Source organism: Pelodiscus sinensis, chromosome 11 (genome assembly GCF_052426305.1).
Source record: "Pelodiscus sinensis isolate ZL-2025 chromosome 11, ASM5242630v1, whole genome shotgun sequence".
In the NCBI taxonomy this organism is placed as follows: domain Eukaryota; kingdom Metazoa; phylum Chordata; order Testudines; family Trionychidae; genus Pelodiscus; species Pelodiscus sinensis.
Genome location: NC_143062.1, coordinates 47959025 through 47981765, shown reverse-complemented (window position 1 = coordinate 47981765; position 22741 = coordinate 47959025). Strand labels below are relative to the sequence as shown.

The 22741-nt window shown below is 47.6% G+C and overlaps 1 protein-coding gene across 3 annotated transcripts in view; it reads left to right on the top strand.

The window, feature by feature from the left end:
- Nucleotides 1–22741, top strand: part of SYNPR (synaptoporin) — a 231170-nt gene that overhangs the window by 131897 nt on the left and 76532 nt on the right. Inside the window, exon 1 of one of the 3 annotated variants that reach the window (XM_075938488.2) lies at nt 4033–4330. The exons of the other annotated variants lie outside the window; for them this stretch is intronic. Coding sequence (XP_075794603.1) covers nt 4307–4330 — 24 coding nt within the window. The 5' untranslated portion in view covers nt 4033–4306. Of the gene's footprint in view, nt 1–4032; nt 4331–22741 lie in introns of those variants that run through there. 3 annotated transcript variants of the gene reach the window in all.

The following is a 22741-nucleotide window of genomic DNA, read 5'->3' as shown; positions in this document are numbered from 1 at the left end:
ATTAAAGGTCTAAAGAACATGGCCTATGAGGAAAGACTGAAAAGACTGGACTTGTTTAGTTTAGTAAAGAGAAGACTGAGAGGGGACATGCTAGCAGTTTCCAAGTATCTAAAAGGGTTTTATAAGGAGGAGGGAGAAAAATTGTTCTTGGGAGCTGAGAGGCTCTATGCCTGCAAACACGCCACGTGCCTAAAACATCCTTGGGCTTAAACTGCAGCAAGGGAAGTTTAGGTAGGACATTAGGAAAAACTTCCTGCCTGTCAGGGTGGTTAAACACTGCAATAAATTGTGGAATCTCCATCACTGGAGATATTTAAGAGCAGGTTGGACAGACACCTGTCAGGGATGATCTAGATGGTGCTTGGTCCTGCTTTGAGGGCAGGGGACTGGACTTGATGACCTCTCGAGGTCCCTTCTAGTTCTAGTGTTCTAGGATTCTAATGTGGAGAGGGACTTTCTCACAGTATTTCCAGCTGAGCGAGGTTGTCTTAGATGAGATATTGAGATGGAATACAAGGCTAGAAGGCCTCTTCCTAAGAAACAGCTCAGTCAATAGCTGTCTGCCATGATTTTTCTTACGTCTTTCCATGAAGCGACAGGAGTCTAGCGGTAATGGGTAGCAATTCACTGTGAAATGTAGCCAGTTTTCACACTAGCCAGAAAACAGAGCTCTTGATGAATGTAGTGGGAGAGGACATAGATGATCAAGATATCTCAGCTGGGAATTCAGTTACCCCAAGAGTCTGAGTATCCTCCAGAAGCCTTGAAGAGCAGGGCATGAGGCGGAGCAGGAGAGAGAGCCTTGTAAATAGAAATAGAAGGCCCAGAGCCTTCCCGTTCAGCTATAGGGGGGATATTAGGTGGTAAGTTCCACGTATCCATCGGATTGTGACTATCCCAGGCATTTTATTTCTGGGCTGTTTGGATCAAAGGGACGCCGCTTCGTGTTCAGTCCATCTTGAATGCCATATGCAATGCAGTTTGTTTATTGTCCCGTGTGCATTCATTAGTTGAGACAGAGTATTGGCTCTGTGCCTCAGTGCAGTCATGTAGTTTGTTAATGGCTGTTCTGTATTTCCTATAGGTAATGTTCATACAAAACCTCTCCTGTATAGTTGCTACTTCTCTTTCTCTTCCCCGCCCTCCTTCTTGCCATCTCTGAAACACAGCGAGAGTCGAGAACGCCCCCAAACGCCTCTGGGTGGAGGCGAAAGGAAAGACTTGTTCCCCAACTCCCACTCCTGGCATGTCCCAAACTGATCCCACGTCTTACGAAGGAAGAAGGCCCCGTCTGCACTGGCGTTGCTTAGCTCCTTGTCGGAAACGGCATTCGCTCGATCTGTAGCGTGTTAGAAGGCTGCTCGCTGCCTGATTGGCGAGGCCGTACGATTCGAGGGCTCCCATGTTCTGCAGATCAAAGGCGCGGAGGCTGCTCTTTAAACTGGGTGCCTGGGACTCCAATTGCCACCCTACATCTCCTTGGTCAAATCCTTCCCTTCCCTTTTCGACACAAGCCCCGAAGCGGCCTTGCAAAGTGTCTCCCAAGAGGGCTCCCTGCACGCTCTGTGTCCCACTGGGCAGCCTGGAAGCCAGTTACACTGTACCAGCTGGAAGCCCTGTTCCGCCATGGTCCACACCCTCTGGAAGGGCAGTATCACACACAGCAGCATGGCTTTACTGTAGCATGGCACAACACCTATCTTACAACAAACTTGTGGACCTTCCCCAGGTTTGAGTTTAAGAGCAGAGAGGCTGCAAGGCTGGAGCAGCTTACGAACATCGAATCATCCAGCTAAGGCAACCTCCTTCATTTGTGTCCTCTAGGATGTCCCAAGAAAGAGACGCAGCTTCTCTTCCCATTCTTACCAGCGTAAATCCCATCCCACTCCGGGAAGTTAGTGGGGTAAAATCAATGGCCCGCCTATGCTGACCAGTGCTGCTCTGGAACACTGAGCACTCCAGGGTCTTTGTGGAGTTGCACTGGTTGAATGTAACAGAATCTAGCCCCGGACCTCCCCGTGTTGGGACTTTTTCTGTCCAGCTTTTGGAAGTAAATGGGCTTCCGTCTACCTTTCCGACTTCGGTTGTCCCGCTGTTGATATTTCTACACAAGAGCTAACAAAGAAGAAGGGGTGTTCTTGTCTTGGTTTGCCTTGTTTGTCAGTAAAGTTCCAGGAGCGGCGCCTGCAGATCCTCACTGCAGTGTTTAGGGAAGACGTCAGATACGGAGGGTCAGGGAATAGCCGGGCCATGTACAGGAGGGGAGACAGCTTTGCAAACAGCATGCCAGCAAAGTCTGTGCAAAACACCGCGGTTGTGGCCTGGGAGCGTTCCACACCCACAGCCGAAGCTATGAGCCACATCCGTCGCCCAAATGAGACACAAACGCTTCCTATGGAACCTGACGAAGGAGAACTGAGGAGGGACACAATAAACTGCTCAATGTAGGCAGCTCAGCTGCGATGGGCTGGTTTTCCTTTTGTCCCTCCTTTAACTGTGGAGAGGGAACAAATGTGAGGAACTGGTTAGGTCAAAGAAGGGGAAGTTCTGGCAGGAAGACGGGAATGAACCGAGTGCTGCAAAGCACGGGGAGTTCTAGGTATGTCTACACTACAATTAAAACACCGGTGGCATCAAGTCTCAGAGCCTTGGTCACTTGGCAGGCTTTGGGCTAGAGTGCAGGCTCTCAGGCCCACTCCCGTAGCAACGTTGCAGAGCATGGGCCCATGTGTCTGCTACTTTTAGCCCCCTGAGCCCGATTCAAGGGAGCTGGACCAGCCGCCGGTGTTTTATTGCAGTGTGGATGTACCCCTGTGTGCCTCTTTCCAAGCGAATTCCATGGAAGTGCTGTAAAAATCCCCTGGATCCAATCTGTGAGCCGTGTTTGTCAGATGGAGTTAACATACCATCTTGCTCTTTCTCCTCCCTCCTCTTTATCTGGCTGGAACAGGTACAGAGGTGACATTTCAGGTTGGGGAGGGTGAGCTTTTCCCTACTTTTCTCGTACCAATGGAAAGCTGTTGAGAAAAAAACGTTTTATGTGGCTGCTCATTGGGATCGATTCTTTAGTACGCTGGACAACCGCGAGACCCATTACAGCCCCCGGGGATTGGACTTGGTCAACACTTTCACAACTGGGCCGCTCCGTGTGTTTGATGTACGTGAGAATCGGTGGAGACCTACAGACCGTACGTCTGTCTAGAGCCGGGGGTTTCAAACAGCAGGTCGCGATCCAGGACCGGGCCATGGAATGTCGGGTGCTGGTTCTTGTTGCTGCAGGGGGATCACATGACCTAGGGGGGAAAAGGGGGGTTAAGGCAGCTCCTTGCCTGTCCTGGCACCACAAACTGTCCTGGGCCCTGGAAGTGGCCGGCAGCAGGCTGGGCTCCTAGGTTGGGGGGCAGAGGGAGAGCGCACAGGGCTCCATGCACTGCCCTTGTCCTGAGCACTAGCTCCGCACTCCCATTGGCTGGGAGCCTGCTGTTGGCGGCTTCTGGGGCGCAGCACGGTCTGCGGGGCCAGGAGAGGTAGGAAGCTGCCTTAGCACCCCCTCTGCACTGGGAAGCCATTCAAAGTAAGCCCCTCCTGTCCCAACCCTAAGCCTCACAAAACCAGACCCCCCTCCTACACCCCAAAGCTCTCCTCCGCCCCACCCCCGAGCCACACTCCAGTCAAATTATGTTGGGACACAGCATCGATCATTTTCTTCAACGGGGTCACGAGAAAAAAAGTTTGTGAAAACCCCTGGTGCGGATGCAGTAAGCACCCAAAGATGAACAATGCCCCATTAAGGAACATGTTGATTCCTAGCAAGTATTCCATTTAAACCCTTATTGTTCCGAATCAATCTTTAGGATTAGCACAAACCCAGGAGGGACAAGCCGGAGGCATCTTTCCTATAGCTTGTTGATTTAAAAAAAAAAGCAATCTTGCTGTTACTATGATGAGTAATGAGCTACATTTTCTAGCACACCATAGTGGTAACTACATCACTACAAAGCATTCTTCCTCTCCTCCAGGGGCCAAGTGTTAGATTTCTTTCCTGAGACCCGGTGTAGTCATTGTCTAAGAATATGACCATTTTGCCATCCCTCTGCAAATAAGGCTGAAGCTGCTGCCTGATTGGTATATCATCTCACTTTCTCTCCGCATTGATTTTCTTGCTCTCCTTATTTGCTTCATAAAAAGAGAGAGAAGGAGCTGGCACACTCTCCCCTGAGAAGCTTTTGGGAGCCTTTATTTTTAGTATGAGACAACCTTTGCTTTATTTCAGGAGAGGGAAGTTGGATTACCACTCCTTTTGTAAATGTGTATGGTGATATTTGCTCCGGTAAGTTATATCGGTGTATGCATGTGTTGTGTGTTGTTTTGGGGTGGGTTTTACATTATTTGGAACTCTCCGCTTATATGAGGTTGGGATTCTTTTCATTCGCATTCTCACCCCCGTGGATCTGTGTGTGCTTGCAATTCATGTCCAGGAAACTTTCCATTTCATATTTCGTCTCTGATCCGGGGGGTAACTATTGTGGAAAACTTATTCTGCGCTTCCTTGTAATGTGGAGGGAGGGAGGGAGGTGGCAAGAGGGAAGGGAATGTGATGGATCACTTCACTTTTGGCATTTCAAATCAAGAAAGCTTTAAAAAATGGAGCTGCTCTGCTTGAGTTATTAAAAAAACCCCATTAGAAACTGCTTCACACTGATTGAATTGAGGCATGCGAATACCTTTTTATGAAGATGTAAGAAAAAAATGTTGATTAGCAATGAGGCTTTCTTTGTTTTACAAAGGTATTCATGAAAACTAAGGTATGCTTTGAAGGAAATAGCTCTCTTCTTGCAGAGTGTAAGATCGTTACTCAAGTTGGCATACTGTTGCTTTCTCTCCTCCAGCTTGCTTGTCTATAGCAAAGATTCTCTCATCCCCTTAGCGTTTTGTATTATTCCTACACCTCTTTGTTCACCTACAAATGAGGAAACATTGTTTTTATTTGTCTGTAGAGTGCTGTGCACCGGGATGGGGCAATATAAATAGTGATTATGCCTAGGTATCTGAGCAAAACAAAATCTGATTGGATTGATGGGGTTGCACTGTAAACTTTTGAATTTGTAGCATTACATTCATTCATTCATCCCACAATTCTTTCATATTAGAACAAGCAAAATAGGAGTCATTCTTCTTTTGATGCTTCTTCAAAAGTCCGGAAAAAGACCTGATAATTGTTACCTTGTAGTCAAAAGAAAATGTACGAAGAAATACATGCATGTAATATCACAATATTAGTTCCGGTCTAAGCTAATTACTATCATGATATCAGTCATATAGGAATGCTGGTCATGAAAATAAAAAGCAGACTTTGATGGGATGTAAGAAAACCACAGGTGGGATTATATATTTCTAGGGAAAGTTTAAGATCTGGAGTCTATTAGTTTCACGTGAGTTGTTTTCAGAAAGGAAATTCAATGCGGCAATAATTGGTTTGCAATCTCAAAGTCTGTTTTTTGAAGCTATTTAAACATTTGTTCACGATGAATTAGTTTTGCATTCCTCCTTATTGTGTGTACACAGAAATCAATATTCATTTCTTCAGATTGTCCCTTGTACTGAAAACTGTATGATTTGCTTATCGATTGGTGTAACATTGGAATAAAGCAATGGACGGACATGCTACCTTGCAGTTAACAAGAGAAATGATGTCGTATATAGGACCCTGAAAAATACAAGCCCAAACTGGGCAAACTCAATCCGATTTGATTCCTTTTGAAAAGGATCCATTTTATAACATTCTTAGTAACTTCTGAATATTTAGCCTGCTAGCATTTTATAAATACTATGTGTTTATACCTGGTGCCTATTTTTCCATAACTTTCTGTGCAAGAAGACTCATTTCTTAAGTTTGTAGAAGATGGTGTATATCAAAATAAATATCCGGTCACCTTTTTTTCAGAATCATTAGGTTATTTCCGCTAGGGATGGCCTGGCTGTTTCAGAAGCACAAATCGAATACATGCTGCAGAAAGTTAGGTGGACCAAAAGGCAATATTCAGTGAGGATAGTTGGTAGTAATTGAGGGGAGTCTTGATATATGAAATATCAGACTCGGAATGCCCTCAGAAGGAAGGGTATGGGGGGGGTCAAATGTCTGATATCTCACCACGATGGGGGGTTCTCAGCTTATCCATTGGTTTGAATATAGTGCTCAGGAAACACACCCGATTGAGAGCCCTGGACTCTGATGGTCTCTACATAAAACTTCAGTCGCTGTTGCTTTCGAATAAGCTCCTTGATTCTGATGCAACCCCGTCCTAGAGGAGTCTATGTAGGGGGCAAAAAGAGAATTAATTCAGATTCAGACACTGGCTTCTCTGTTAAGCGAAAGTTGAGAGAAACTTTCTTGGCTGGTTTTCATGGCTCTCACCGAGCCCTTTGCAGCTGGCTCCTAAGCCCCCTGGATCTCCTGGGGTTCAAAAAACGGTAGTCCATCTGTGAGGCCATGTTCAAGGAGTGTTGCTATCAGATATGTGGCAGATCCTGAATAGCGAGGGAGTGGAATCCTACGGAGGTATTGTTACCCCCCTTTCAGATGGCTTGCCCAGTTCGCTCATGGCTTAGTCATTTGCCAGAGTCGTCTCCATCCCAAACTCATCCTTTCAAAGCCGTCTAGCACTCCACTCAGTCTGGCACTCTCTCGCACACCCTTCTGGTGGTCTAGAGAGTTCGAGAGCACGATGGTTAGAGAGGCATAGCTGGAAGGTTGCTCAGGTCCTTACGTTTTGTTTTTCTTCATTTAAATCATTGCTCTGAGGTGGGGCTGGGGAGGAGGGGTTCAGGGTGCAGGCTGCCTTGGGGAGAGAGGACCTCTCTCACTGCAGCCGCTTGGGGCCAGGTGAGAAGCACCTCTCCATGGCTGCTGCAGCCAGGCGCGGGATGCATGTCCCCTGGCTGAGGGATAGACACAAATAGACAAATTCTCTGAAATACAGAGTAAATAGCTGTCCCTTTCTCCACCCCTCTGCCCTGCTGGCCCAATGGGTCTCCTTGTAGCTGTCCTGGTCTCCTTGCTGCCCCCCTCTGGTCATTCTGCAGTATAGCTGTCCCTCCTATCAGACCCCTCCCTTTCCATTTTATGAAAAACAATTGGATTCCAAGCACATTCCATTGTCCTGGCACAACCAAACCCTGACCTTGCTTTTAAGTTAGGATAAGAGGAAGCTACCTACCAAATTTGGTGGTCCTAGCTCTTACCGTTTAGGAGGAGTTCTTGAACTAACAGACAGATGCCCATTTCTAAAATATATAAGAAGATAATATGTGTGTGTACCTAATCATGTATGTGTATCCGTTCTTCCAGCACAGTGACTTGTTTTCATAAGCTTGTATAGTGTTGTGAGCAGCTCAGCTGCTTAGCTCATCCCTTCCTTCAGAGCTCTCGGATAAATAATACCCAGTTCTTTGCACAGCCTTTAATTTATCTGTGTGGTCCAACACCTTCACTCTTGTCACTGTGATCTCCGACAGTGCTTCATCTTTATCTACTGGCAAACATTTGGGGGGGTTGGGATCTGCTTCCTGCTCATCTATCACGGCCATGAACGCGTCTCGCTTTTCAGACCTCTGAGTGGTTTTTAGCAGCTGCCAGGAGAAATATTCCTTTCTTTCCCCAAACATTCCCCTGGGTTGAAGTGCAGAGCAGGGACGGCTTAACAGCTCAATACTTCACAGTCTGCAAAGGATAGAAATGTGTGTTTTATGAAATTGGGATTGGCAGCGTCAGGTTTCTGTCACTGATGGGACCAAAGGGATCGTTCCATGGGGAAGGAGAGGGGAATATTTTAGGCAATTTGTGGAGGGTTCTAAAGTTTTAGTTGGGCTTTCCTGAGCCCTCTCTAGCATGCCAGGTGGTAATTAAAGGAGCCAACGGAGACCCACACACCAATAGCAAAATATTTAACTTAAAAATTCCTCAGATAATTGTTGCCTACGGCATGAGGCATACGCAGCAGACAGGGTCTTACCCTGGAGATACTTGTGTAGGTGAGCGATGTGACTCATGTGTGCTAGTCCTGCAGAGACTGGTAGTGCTGCAACACTGAGTCAAGTTAGTTGCGTGCTAGGGACGTCAAATCCTGTTTAATTTAGTTAACCAGTTAAACATTAAGTTTAATTGGTTAACTGATTAAATGGGGGCGCTCCAACCCAGCTACTTCCAGCCCCCACAGAGCCAGAAGCAGCAGCCCCAGGAAGTGGCACTGGAAGTGGCAATGGCTGGAAGTGGTGAGCTGCAGGTGGAGAGCTGCTCCCTGGGTGCACATTTGGAGGATAGGGTCCAGTCCTGCGTGGACTCCACATTAACAGACCTGCAGCCACGTGGCACCTACTGGAGTTCTGTCCTTGTGGAGTCTGTTCAGGATCAAGGCCTTGGATCAGCACCTCAAGTGGGAACTGTCTCTAACTATAAAATTGTACAGCACCTAGCGCAGCAGGGCGCCAATCTCTGACTAGCACCTTCCTCAACACAAATACAGTAAAACTCCAATTGTCCAGCATCCAGTGGTCCAGCACTCCTGATAGTCCGTCACCAACTGGAACCCGGAAGTGCTCCGGCCAGCTGGACCATTGGAGCTGCTCTGCCCCCGGATTCCCCAAGTCCACTGCTGCTGAAACTGACCAGTGGCAGACTTGGGGAAGCCAGGGGCAGAGCAGCTGGGGTGCTGCCGGGTTGGTCCCACAGCGCCACCCTCTCCCACGCTGCGCAGTTCCCCGCTGACTCCCCCGCCCCACCCCAAACCCCACATAGCCCCCCTTCCGGTACTCCAGCATATCTGATTATCCAGCACCCCCTGGGTCCTAAAGGTGCCAGATTATCGGAAGTTTACTGTACTAATTGTTTTGCTCAGGTGAGGTTTCATGGGCCTCTGTAGGGGAGCAGGCACATAATCTTCTCCAGTGTCATGGAGGTGATATAGACGCATGCAGCAGATAAACAGTGGATCTGAGGACACCCCATCTTATGCGTTCTCATCCTGGCCATACACAACACACACGCCATAGCCAGCCTGAGCAAGACGGTGGCAGTCATCTCCTGTCTCCTCTGTTGCTGTGGGGTGGGGTAGCCCTGGCCCAGAAGGAGTTCCCCCGTGTCATGCGTATGCTATACACCCATCCAGTGTGTATTCTCACACCTACCTGGACTAATAGCGCCATTCAGTGCTTGCTGCTTTTTGTACTTTGTTTTCATATTTTGTTTGTTTTCTTCCCAACCCCCGCTGGACCTTCATCTGCCAAGGTGGAGAGTGTGTGTCCCTGGGGTGGATCCCGTAAGAATTCTGAGCTCTTTCCTGAATTCCTCCTGACTTCAGTAAGTGGGAGTGCAGGACCGGGCTCACAGGGTGCTATAAGTCCTGCTCCTTCCACGTTCCCCTCTCGTCACGTACAGCTTTCCTGATTGGCAGAAAAAGCCATGGGCCAAACTGTACTGTGCAAAAACAAGATGGCAGGGGGCGGGATTTGCAGACTGTGCACATGACCTCCCCACCATTTGCTTTCTCTGTGGTATGTTTCGCCAAGCTGCATGGATGGCGGATAATGTAGGCAAGGAGAGGCATTGCCTTCCCAAAACTGCCTATGTTGCCCAGCCTCCTGGAAGGGGGTGGGGCCATTCCACGTGCCAGTCCCCCGCTCTCAGCTGGGATTGGGCAGCACTTGGCTGGGTGGAGGGAAGGTTGTGGAAGAGGCATGGTCTGGGGGAAAGGAGGTGTGGCTTCGGAGAGAAGGGGTGGGGCTTCAGCCTGTCTTCCCCAGCTGGGCCTTCCCCCGCCTCCCATACTGTGCTCTGTCCTTTCTCCCCAGCCTTTGACAGTGTTGATGGCCTGAGCCGTCATTTCATCTGTTGGAAGTTTGATACATTTATCAGGCGAGTTAATCTGTAAAAAGAACCCAACTGTCACGAACCCTCCCCAAGCTCGCTGGCATAAACAAAGCTGACGTGCAGCAATAGCCTCCCAAGCCTTTAACATCTGGGCACCAGCTACTCATTAACTGGCTGATTTCAGCGGAGGGGATGGGAAGATTAGGGTGTTAATTAAAAAGGAGATCACACTTGCGAAGAGTCGCTGTGCAGGAAACATACTTATTGGTGTCGGTGGTTTGGCCTGAGGGTCGAGTGGGAGTGTCAGTATGTACATTTTGTGGCCAGGTCCCAGTCCAGTTAGGTGGCTTTTCCCCACCTCTGAGCTTCCTGACCGTGGGACCCTCAGGCTGCGAAGCCACATTAGAGAGACGATGATGAATCAGCCTCCTGTTGAGGCATTACCAAACCTGAAACTGATGGGAAACCCACGCACTTGCACATTTCATTTACAACGGGTCAATTACCTAGTACTATCTCTTAGTATCACAGTGTCTAGCACAGGGGTAGCAACCTCAGGCCCAGGGACCGCATCCGGCCCCCAGCTTGCTTGGATGTGGCCCCCAAAGCTCAGGGGTCCCCACCCAGCACTGGGGAGCCTGTGCTGGCAATCCAGTCTCCCTGATGCCCCACCATGGGGCTGGAGCATGCAAAATGTACTAGCCTGGGTCTGGAGTGCAAAGGGAATATAGGGAGTCTCTTTCTCATCACTTGGGGGCTACGTCAGTTAAGAACATAAGAACGGCCGTACTGGGTCAGACCAAAGGTCCATCTAGCCCAGTATCCTGTCTACCGACAGTGACCAGCACCAGGTGCCCCAGAGAGGGTGGACCGAAGACAATGATCGAGCGATTTGTCTCCTGCCATCCCTCTCCAGCCTCTGACAAACAGAGGCCAAGGACACCATTTTATCCCCTGGCTAATAGCCTTTTATGGACCTAACCTCCATGAATTTATCCAGCTTCTCTTTAAACTCTGTTATAGTCCTAGCCTTCACAGCCTCCTCTGGCAAGGAGTTCCACAGGTTGACTACACGCTGTGTGAAGAAGAACTTTCTTTTATTAGTTTTAAACCTGCTACCCATTAATTTCATTTGGTGTCCTCTAGTTCTTCTATTATGGGAACTAATAAATAACTTTTCTTTATCAGCCCTCTCCACACCACTCATGATTTTATAGACCTCTATCATATCCCCCTTCAGTCTCCTCTTTTCTAAACTGAAAAGTCCCAGTCTCTTTAACCTCTCCTCATATGGGACCCGTTCCAAACCCCTAATCATTTTAGTTGCCCTTTTCTGAACCCTTTCCAAGGGTTGGTTTGTTTGTTTGGTTGGTTGTTTGTTTGGTTGGTTGGTTGGTTGGTTTATTGTTGTTTTGGGTTGGTTTGGTTTGTTTTTTGCTTCTCACTTGTGTGTGGCCTTTGACTGATTTTTCTGTGGGTCAGCGGCCTCCAACCCCAAAAAGTTTCCCCACTCCCGTTTAGAACTAAGAGACCCTGATCAGGGGATCTAGATGGTACGATAAGGCAAATCGGTAACTATGGCTAGTCTATCATCCTCTCTTTGGGAGAACCACTGTAATTAGATTGATCTATTTCTGAATTTACAGCATGCTGGGTCACTTATCATTCTGCTTGTGTTTCCTTTGCATCCTGGTTTTATCTGCTGGGATTGTGTTTGCAATCAATAGCCCTGGATCAATGGATATAAAAACTACACACACACACACACACACACAGAGTTCCAGAGGTGGTGACAGAGCACTGTGAAAAGTGTGGCCGACAAGCCCATATTGATGCATTATTGGCTTTAAACGAGTTTCTCGTTCTGTCCCTTCTCTGGCAAGAGATGAAGCTTACTGGGAAGCAGCAAAGCACATGCACAACTGTTAGCAGCAAGAACATGTAAAATGAAATCTGATTATTTGAGTTTGCAAATATTTTGGAACAGAAAGTAAAAATTATAATAGAATTCGGGAGACTCCCAGTGGAGGTGGAAGGTTTCCCGTATTTCCTATGCTCCCAAGATTCTGTAACTGCAGGATTTTTCTCCCACCCTGAACTTCAAGTATGAAACCTGAATAAAAATACGTGGAAAGAGACCAAGAAGATGTGTTAGGAGAAAAGTTGTGAGGACGAAGCAGTAGACGAAAGAGGAGTGATGCTAGCAGGCAGCATATAATGCTTCAAAAGTAGGCCATAAAAGGAATTTTTCCAATTTTTAAGGACCCCATTATTCTTTGTATCATCCTGCTTAAAAATTAGTTCTGTTTTTTTTATGTCTTGAGCTTTACAAGGCAATATTGAGAGTGAAAAACAATTAAAATCTCATTCAGTGGAGTAGATGGAGGGGCTGAGATGCACAGGAGGAAAAACATTTTAGTTGTGCACATTTTTCTTTGCTTGAAACATGTACAGCCAGTCCCCGAGTTGCGAACGGTTGACTTACGACCATTTGCAGTTATAACCAAAGCTGTCGTAAATGGCAGACCCCAAGTTACGAATGCGATCCGCCCTTATGAACAGTGCGGCCGCGTGTAACTCTATAGGATCCAACTTACGAACGAACCGAGTTACGACCAATTGCTTGGTCCGTAACCGGTTTGTAAGTTGGGAAGAGGCTGTATACTCTCTTTATTCCCCAAGCTTACAAAGAGCTATATTTTTAAATTTTGGATGCCATCTTTTTATATATATATATATATATATATTTGAATAAGCCAAGCTATTTCCCTTTGTATTTAGCCCAGAAGATGTTTTTAATGTGTGCACCAAGATTCAGCATGAAGTAAGTTCTTATAGCTGGGTTATAAGCAAAACTGAGCAAACCTATATGTTTTCTGGCTTCCACTGAGTCCCCCGACTGCGTGGGCCCGGCTCAGCTCTTCAGAGTTAAGGGCAGTGGCCAATGATGAAATCCCATTCAACTTTGGGGCTGCTGCATCCCTGCCCCGTGACCAGCAGCTTCCGAACATTTGCGGACAGAGCGAAGAAGTATGCCGCTTTGCAGAGAAGCTTCCAGGCCTGGCACACCAGGTGCTGATCTTGAGCGAATGCTGTGTGGGAAAGCATGTGGGCCAGTCTGAAATTTTTAGCCCTTTTCTGAAAATAGAAGTCCTCAAAACTATTGAGGCCTCTGCTTATTTTGGCTTCATACTTGCAGTTGGCTTCAGAGTCCTTATGTGCTTCCAGTCAGATCCCTTTTCCACACACACAGCCTCCTCTGTCACCGATGGGTCATGCATTGATGGCAGCGTCGTGTCCTTGAGGAGCCATGAACTTGACTATCCGTTCAAGCAAGAGGGTGTTTTGTTACCCCCTCACGGCCCTTGGATACCTGAAATAACTTTGTTGACTGTTCCCAGTCTGGTTCCTGACAGTCCGGGCAGTCTCACATATCGCATGTTATCCAGCCTTTGGGTGGAATTCAACTGATCAAAATCATCCGCTAAGAACCACTCTAAATAGAGCGGTGTGGGAATTCCAGCGGAGGGAAGGTTGCATTATAACCTGTGTCTACGGTCAACCTTTATAAGTCCTCTAAGGAAATCAGCAAGCTGAGCTGGAGTTCTCTGGCAATTTAGTGTACGTCTGGAGGGCTCACGATAGAGTAAGTGGGCCAAATTAAGAGTCATTTGACTGAGGGGGTCCAGAGAGGCAACCATTTAAAAAAAAAGTTTCTAGTTGTCTTTCTCTCCCCCACTGAGCTAGGGTATGTCTACACTACCCCGCTAGTTCGAACTAGCGGGGTAATGTAGGCATACCGAACTTGCAAATGAAGCCCGGGATTTGATTTCCCGGGCTTCATTTGCATAAGCCGGGCGCCGCCATTTTTAAATCCCGGCTAGTTCGAACCCCGTGCCGCGCGGCTACACGCGGCATGGAGTAGCTAGTTCAGCTTAGGCTTCCTAATCCGAACTAGCTGTACTCCTCATTCCACGAGGAGTACAGCTAGTTCGGATTAGAAGCCTAATCCGAACTAGCTACTCCGTGTCGCGTGTAGCCGCACGGCACGGGGTTCGAACTAGTCGGGATTTTAAAATGGCGGCGCCCGGCTTATGCAAATGAAGCCCGGGAAATTCAAATCCAGGGCTTCATTTGCAAGTGCGATATGCCTACATTACCCTCCTAGTTCGAATTAGGAGGGTAGTGTAGACATACCCCTAGAGGCCAAACTGCTGTGGGTCAAAGTGGTGTGAGTTTTACCAAAGGTCGTGCATGGCACTCATTAAAACTTTGAGAGAACCAGACTGAAAATAGGACACGGTCCTTTGGCACCTTTGAGCAGACCAGGACTGGTGCCAGTCTGGAGAGGGTGCCACTAGGACCCAGAGTATAGAAAATTGTGTCTGCTGCTGGTGCCTATGTATTCTCTCTGCTCTAGATGCACAGAGATGGGGGAGTGCTGTGCTGGAGGAAGGAGGGCACAAGAGACATAACAGGCAGGCCGGAGAAAAGGAGGCACGGGGGCGTCATTTGAGCTCCCCACCTCAGGTGCCAGAAAGTTGTGGGCTGGCCCTGGAGCAGGTCTGCTCAAGAAGCGGCCCAGGGGCCGGATCCGGCCCACCTAACACTTTGATCCAGCCCGCAGACTAGATCTGGCTGATTTCTATTTATATTCTGCTGCCCATGCCACCAAATTTCCAGGGGGTGGCTCAGGTAGTCGGATCCTATTTAAATGGCTCCCGGTCATGGCACTATCCTGGCAGGGACCGGACCTGCGAGCCCTTTGCTGTGTTTTTAATTCAAAGCATCTGTCTCCAGCCCCACCCCACCCCCTTCCCCAAAACCCTCCCCTTTTGGGGGTGGAGCTGGCTCGGGACCATGTACCAAAATTCATTAATTAGCCCCCCTGCAAAAATTATTGCCCATCCCTGCCTTAGAGACTAACACACTCATTAGGTCATGGGCTTTCATGGGCAAAAGCTACTTCAGCAGTGGGTTCCACTCCAACTCATCTGATGAAGTGGGTTTTAGCCATGAAAGCTCATAACCCAACCAGTTTGTTAGTCTCTACGGTGCCATAGGACTGCTCCTAGTCTGGACGCTCCCACGCCAACCTGAAAGCCCTTTATCGACCTCCCTGTTATGCCTCGTAGGATGAGGTTTACCAGGGAGGACAATAAAGGGCTTTCATGTCGACAGGGGAGTGTCCAGACTAGCGCGCTGAGCCGACAAACAGCTGATCAGCTGTTTGTCGGCTCTGCACGGCAGCCATTTAAATTTAAATGAAGCCGCGATTATTTAAATCGCGGCATCATTTCCCTTTGCCAAACAAACAAATCTACATGGCTCCGTCAATGGAGCCATGTAGTCTAGACGTACCCTTAGTGATCCAAATGTGGAATCATTTAACCAAGGGTTCCTTGAGTTATAGACCTCCCCAAGTTTACTTCTGCTACCCAAAGTTGTGGCCATGTCTATGCCAGCAAGCCAAGGTTCCCTCTACGCTGCGCGGCAGCCTGGCCACCCAGCTGTTTAATGAATTCCACCCTGGAGCTCAGGGCTGGTGCACAGAGAGCTGCCAGGCTGGAGGAGGGGCACCTCTCCTTCAGCTGCAGTAGCTCCCTGCTGGGGACAGCGAGTAAGTAGGGGGCATAAGGGGGAAGGAGGGAGTCGGTGGGGAGGTCAAGATATCTGGTCTCCCAACTGGGCTGCAGCAGCCAGGAGAGGGAAGGAGAGACATTGTGCTGGTCACAGCAACTGGGCTTGTCTGCAACTGCTTATGAGAAATCCAGCTCTCTCCCCCATCACTAGGCTGGGCTGGCGGGGGTGCGGGGCAGATTGCATGGGACAGGCGAGGGAAATATGGGGTGGGAGGGTGCTGGTATTAGTGAGGTTGGGGAGGGGAGTTTGTTTGGACCATCCTGACTCCCATTTGGGCTGCAGCAAGAGTCAGACCCTCTCACTGCCAGCAAAGCATGGGTCCTAATCATTAGTTTAAAATATCCACCTCCTGATGGTTTACTTCCCTTCATATTTTCAGTGTTGTCATTTGCTTGTGGCTTTGCTGCCTGTGTTGCTTTATTACTTATTTCTACAGTTCTATGTGTGTGCACTATTCATCAAATTAAGAGTTTGAAAAGACACTTTATAAGCCTGAGTGAATGCCTTTTCCTCTCCTTTTCACTGTCAGTAAAAATTGTATTAACGGGAGAGCCTGGAGAGCATTAATATGCAAGGAAAGCATGACTATTTCTAGTTAACTCATAGATTTGTTTAGCATCTTAACGCTGAGCTTATGTGCAGCTAATATGCATGCAAGAAGGGAGAGTGTTCTGAACTGTAAAAGTGTGTAGCATGCTAGTGTTTTGGCATATGCTTCATTTTTTGAGAGCAGCTTTAGTGGAGTTTCTGAAGATTTAGTAGTGTACAGGAGTAGGTTGTTAAATTGGGGCTCTGGTACATATTTTTTATGCTTTTATTTAATGGCCATGTCTTTGATTTATCTATATAGCTGTTTTCAGTATGCCCCATTTTGGTGTGTTTACTAGCTGGTGTTGTTAGAAGGGATGATAAAATACATGTGCTCCTCCAAGGGTAGTGTTAATTTTCTTTTTATTTGATTCCATAGTAAATCAGGGGGAGGCAATAAAACGATGGCGATTCACCAGGATTAGACCCTGGGGAGCTGCTGCTGCTATATTTACCTGTGCTTCCATAGGTACAGGCAATTGCAGCTCCCGATGGCTGCAGATCACCGCTTCTGGCCAATGGGAGCTGCGGGAAGTGGCACAGACCGGGACACCACTTCCTGCAGCTCCCATTGGCTGGAAACAACGATTCGCAGCCAATGGGAGCTGCAATTACCCATACTTGTGGAGGCAGCAGCGGTGGCCTGCCAGGGACTAACCCTGAGGCACCAGATACAGTCCGTGGGCTAGTATTTTGCTCACCCCATATTAACGAAAAATATCTTAAAAACATAAGAACGACCATACTGGGTCAGACCAAGGGTCCAGCTAGCCCAGTATCCTGTCTGCCGACAGTGGCCAATACCAGATGCCCCAGAGGGAGGGAACACAACAGGTAATCCTCACATGATCCCTCTTCTGTTACCCAATTGCAGACAAACAGAGGCTAGAGACGCCTTTCCTACCCATCCTGGCTAATAGCCATTGATAGACTTAACCTCCATGAATCTATCTAGCTCTTTTTTTGAACCCTGTTAAAGTCCTAGTCTTCACCGCATCCTCTGGCAAGGAGTTCCACGGGTTGACTGTGTGCTGAGTTAAGAAAAACTTCCTTTTGTTTTAAACCTACTGACTATTAATTTCATTTGGTGACCCCCCTAGTTCTTATATTGTGGGAATAAGTAAATAACTTTTCCTTGTTCACTTTTTCCACACCAGTCACGATTTTATAGACTTCTATCATATCCCGCCTTAGTCTCCTCTTTTCTAAGTTGAAAAGTCCAAGTCTTTTAAATCTCTCTTTACATAGAATCCGTTCCAAACCCCTAATCATTTTGTTGCTCTTTTCTGAAGCTTTTCCAATGCCAATATATCTTTTTTGAGATCAGGCGACCCCATGTGTACTCCATATTCAAGATGTGGGTGTACCATGGCTTAAGCATTTCTCTTTGTTAATTATCCCTTGTTTTAATAATGTTTCTTTTAGACCTATGAATGTTTTTAAAATGTCTCTTTATATCTAGGGCTGTGTCTAGACTGGCCAGTTTTTCCGGAAAATCAGCTGCTTTTCCGGAAAAACTTGCCAGCTGTCTACACTGGCCGCTTGAATTTCCACAAAAGCACTGACGATCTCATGTAAGATTGTCAGTGCTTTTGTGGAAATACTGTGCTGCTCCCGTTCGGGCAAAAGTCTTTTTCCGAAAAACTTTTGTGCAAAAGGGCCAGTGTAGACAGCAGAGATTTATTTTCCGCAAAAAAGCCCCGATCGTGAAAATGGCGATCGGTGCTTTTTTGTGGAAAAGCGCGTCTAGATTGGCCACGGACGCTTTTCCGCAAAAAGTGCTTTTGTGGAAAAGCGTCCTGCCAATCTAGACGCACTTTTCCGAAAATGCTTTTAATGGAAAAGTTTTCTGTTAAAAGCATTTCCAGAAAATCATGCCAGTGTAGATGTAGCCTAGGTGTTTTGTTTGTACTGGGGGTGCACATCTACACAACGCCTCCATATTGGTGAAGCACATAAGAAAATTTAACCTGCCCAAAAGAAAATTCAACCCGCCCAAAAGAAAATTCAACCCGCCCAAGGATTGAAAATGTTAGAAGGAGCACTGTTGCACACTGCTCTAAGATCGCTTCCGTAGCTGCTCTATGCCAACAGGAGAGCTCTCTCCCATCAACATAATAAAGCCACCTCAAGTGAGTGATAGTAGCTACATTGCCATTTCCTGCCAACATAGCACTGTGCACACTGCCACTCTTGCTAGCAAAAGCAAGTTTGCTCTGTGGCATGTTTTTTTTTCTCCCATCTCTGTAGTTAATTCACCATCCCAAGAGGCAATAGCTACGTTGACAAAAACAGTTCTTCCATCCATCTGGTGCTGTCCACACTGAGGGGTTATATCAGTATAGCTACATCGCCTGGCAGTGTGGATTTTTCTCACTCCTGGCAGCACCATTGGATTGATCTAGTGTCAACAGAGAGGTGCTAATGATGGGATAAATCCCAGACTACTTGATTGTGGTGGACTCACCCTCCTATTAACATCTAAGGGCTGGTCTGTGCTGGAAACTTACTTTGTCATAGCTACTCCCAAAATCTACACTGCATAGGAGACATAGTTATGTCAGATTAATCCCCAGTGTAAACAGCACTGGACATATGGAGGATCTCTTGACTTCACTGCCACTTCTTGGGGAGGTAGATAACTACGGCAACAGGAGAACCCTTCCAATCTCTGTAGGGGGTGGAGGAGTGAGGGAATATAGGAAGAGGAGTTGTGTAAAGGGTGAATTAGACCCAGAAGCTCCCTGCTGGAGACCTCTGCATCCTGCCATACTCAGGCCAGGAAAGGAACAGGAGAGGAGCAGTGAGGTCCTTCAGGATATGAGTCACCAGTGTGCCCTTGTAGCTAAGAAGACTAATGGCATATTAGATTGCATTAGGAGGAGCATTGCCAGCAGATCTAGAGAAGTGATTATTCCTCTTTATTCGGCTCTGGTGAGACCGCATCTGGAGTATTGTATCCCGTTCTGGGCCCCCTACTGTCGAAAGGATGTGAATGCATTGGAGACAGATCAGTGGAGGGCAACCAAAATGATGAGGAGGCTGGAGCACATGACCTATAAGTAGAGACTGAGGGTATATCTACACTACCACCCTAGTTCGAACTAGGGTGGTTAATGTATTCATTTGCATCTTGCCGGGCGCCGCCATTTTTAATCCCCGTTAGTGCGGACTCCGTGCCCACAGCTACACGCGGCACGGAGTAGGCAGTTTGAATTAGGCTTTCTAATTTGAACTACCGTTACTCCTCGTTCTAATTCTAACTACCTACTCTGTGCCACGTGTAGCCGCAGGCACGGAGTCCGCACTAATGGGGATTTAAAAATGGCGGCACCGGCAAGATGCAAATGAAGCCCGGGATATTTAAATCCTGGGCTTCATTTGCAACTTCGAATGACTACATTAACCACCCTAGTTCGAACTAGGGTGGTAGTGTAGACATAACCTGAGGGATTTGGGTTTGTTTAATCTGCAGAAGAGAAGAGTGAGGGGGGATTTGATAACAGCCTTCAACTTCCTGAAGGGGGGTTCCAAAGAGGCTGGAGAAAGGCTGTTCTCAGTAGTGACAGATGGTAGAACAAGGAACAATGGTCTCAAGTTACAGTGGGCGAGATGTAGGTTGGATATTAGGAAAAGCTATTTCACTAGGAGGGTGGTGAAGCACTGGAATAGGTTACCTAGGGAGGTGGTGGAATCTCCATCCCTAGAGATTTTTAAGTCTTGGCTTGACAAAGCCCTGGCTGGATTGATTTAGTTGGGATTGGTCCTGCCTTGAGCAGGGGGCTGGACTTGATGGCCTCCTGAGGTCTCTTCCAGCTCTAGGATTCTATGAGACAGCACAGGATGCAGCCAGATGGAGGGTGGGATGCTGCAAGGAGCCGACCAATCAGAAGGTCTCAGATTAGTCTAAAAGGAGCTGAAGTGCAGGCCAGCGTCAGTTCCTTGCTAGAGCTAGAGGAGGGTGGTTGGTGCTCCTGGCCGGCCAAAGGGAACTACAGCACCATGGACAGCTCAGTGACATCAAGGAGCCAGGGAGTGAGAAAGCTCTCCTGCCTGGCAGCTGGGCCTGAGCACAGAAGAGCCCTGAGGTAAGGGTGAAGCATTGGTGAAGGCTGGGGCCACGGAACTGAAGACTTGAGTTAAAGGGACCCGGAGCAGTGGGTGGGCCTGTGACCCTCTGTAACCCACTAGGGAAGTGACCTATGACTGGACAGCGATAAACCCCTGAAGGGATCTAAACTATCTGGAGCCAGAACAGTCCAGAGTGGGTAACGAATCTCTTGGGAGGAAGCCCTGGCGGAGTGCCCCTACTGCATGTCCCCTACCAGGGCCAAGAGCACTTTAAAACTTTGGTAGAGTAAAACCCCAAAAGGGAGGAATTATGTTCCATAGAGACTGAGGGACTTAGCAGGAGGGCTGAGCCTCTAGAAACTGCCAGAAAGGGTCACCATAAACTGAGAAAAGTACACACATGCCTGACCAGAAGGGGGCGCTCACGAGAGGTGGGTACCACGTTATTACAGACTGCAGTGATGAGAAGGAAAGTTGTAGGAAGGGACATAAGTGGGGATGTGGGGTCAGATGAGGGAAATGTAAAGTACCCTAGAGTCCTGCCAGGGCACCCCAATCCTCCTGTAGCCCCAGAGTCCTTTGGTTGGGAGCATTAGACATGTGAAGGCTTCCTAGGAGGGAAGGGATAATTAGGGGGTGGCAATATGGTGAAACAGTCTGTTGATGTACGTTTAAGTTTGCTTGGTGATATGTTGTCCGCTTGTAGAACATTAACTTGAGCAAAAGTCAAGCTTCTGAAACCAGGAAATGAGAGGTCCAAGCAACCTTAACTCTGCCCTCTTTCAGCAATCTCGCAGCACATCCTGTTTATACACCAATCATAACTTAGCCAGCCCTTCAGCTATTGTAAGACTCATGGAAACATTGTCAGAGTTGGTGACCCTGGTCTGTCACTGGAGGAAGAATGCCACGTGGCAAATTCAGACTATAAACATGCGTTCAATTTCTAATGGAGAGAATAATTAACTATAAGAACAATTGCCTGAAGACTGTGGTGGATTTTCCATTGGTGACCATTTTTTAAAACACAGTTGCATGCTTGTCGAAAAGATCTGTTCTGAGAATTAATTTGGAGACGTTTTCTGGAGAAGTTTAACAGTTGGTCCCTTCTTGCCTTGGAAACTCTGAATCTTGGAAGGTGTGTCATCGGGCAGTTGGAAAGCCTAATTGCTTTACTGATTGTAGAGCTTTCAGATGAAAGGGGCTGTATGTATCTATGGTACCATTTCATGAAAGCTATTTGCACTGAGGTCATCCTCTTAATCGAGTTCTGGCTTCCTCGGCCCCATCTAGGGAACGTACGTACATTGTCTTAAGCTTCCCTGATACATGGAAAAAACCCTGGGAGGAGAAAAGCAAACAGCACTAAGCCAATGTGATAATGCTAACAGCTAAAAGGAAGATATTAATGGCTTCTAATGTGCACTGCCATGATGGTCTGACAGGGCAATAATGAGGTGAATTCCCTTTCACTCATCCAGAAGCATCTCTGCAGAAGTACAATTTAAGGTTGCCGCTAAGCAATAATTAGATCATAAATAATGCATTGCGATTGAAGGACAGTGGCCTTTCCTGTAATGATAACTTTTTAGTCCATTGGCGCTGTGGGAGGGTTTTCTTTCTTTCTTTCACCCTTGCTGTGTCTTACCTGCCTCAGAGGCTGGTATCCCCCCCATTTTCGAGTCTGTCATCTCTGCTCTGTACATTTGGTGGTGTAAAAATGTTAACCAAACTACCAGGTAATGCCGGGAAAGATGAAAAGCAGCTAATGGAGAGAACAAAGAAACACAGATAATGAAGTGATTATAGCACCCATTAGGTTCCATTCCCCTGGAGACATTATCGGGCTGGAAATGCCTGCTGGACTTTCAAAAAGCACAGCTGTACAGAGTAACTTGCGTTGTTGCTATTCCCAAACTTTGATAGAACTTCTCTTCCCTCTGTAATGGGTTACCCCCCTTCTCGGGTGACAGCTGATATACCGTAGTACCACCGACCCTACCTGTTCCACCAGTCTGGGCGCTCTCACCCTGTGCTGGTGAGCCAGGCCCTCAAGCCTCCAACAGCACACACAGGGTTATGTCTATACTGCACCCGTTTTGTGCAAGAAATATGCAAATGAGGCTAAGTGTGGACTATTGCCATGCCTCGTTTGCATAATTAATGAGCACCCACTTTTTGCACAAGAGGGTTTTGTGCAAAAAGGAGCCATCTACACAGTTCCTTTTTGTGCAAAACCCCCCTCTTGCACAAGAGCCGTTCTTCCGGAAAAAACTGCGGAAGAACGGATGCAATATAGACCAGATAGGGACACCCCGCAGCTGCAGAAAGACTTGGACCCTGAAACCAGCACTGCATGGGAAGGGCCTGCTTGGGAACTGCCCTGCACTCAAGTGCACAGCCCCTCTGGAGCACAAACCCAAAATTGTCACGTCTTGTGCTTCACAGTGGCCTGCGCTATATAAGCTAATTGAAACTCACCTCCTCCCTCAATGTGGAGAGAGAGCGGCACAGCCTTTTGCCCTCCCGACGCCAGTGGTGCGAGGTGTTGGTATGGTACGGTCTGCTGTACCA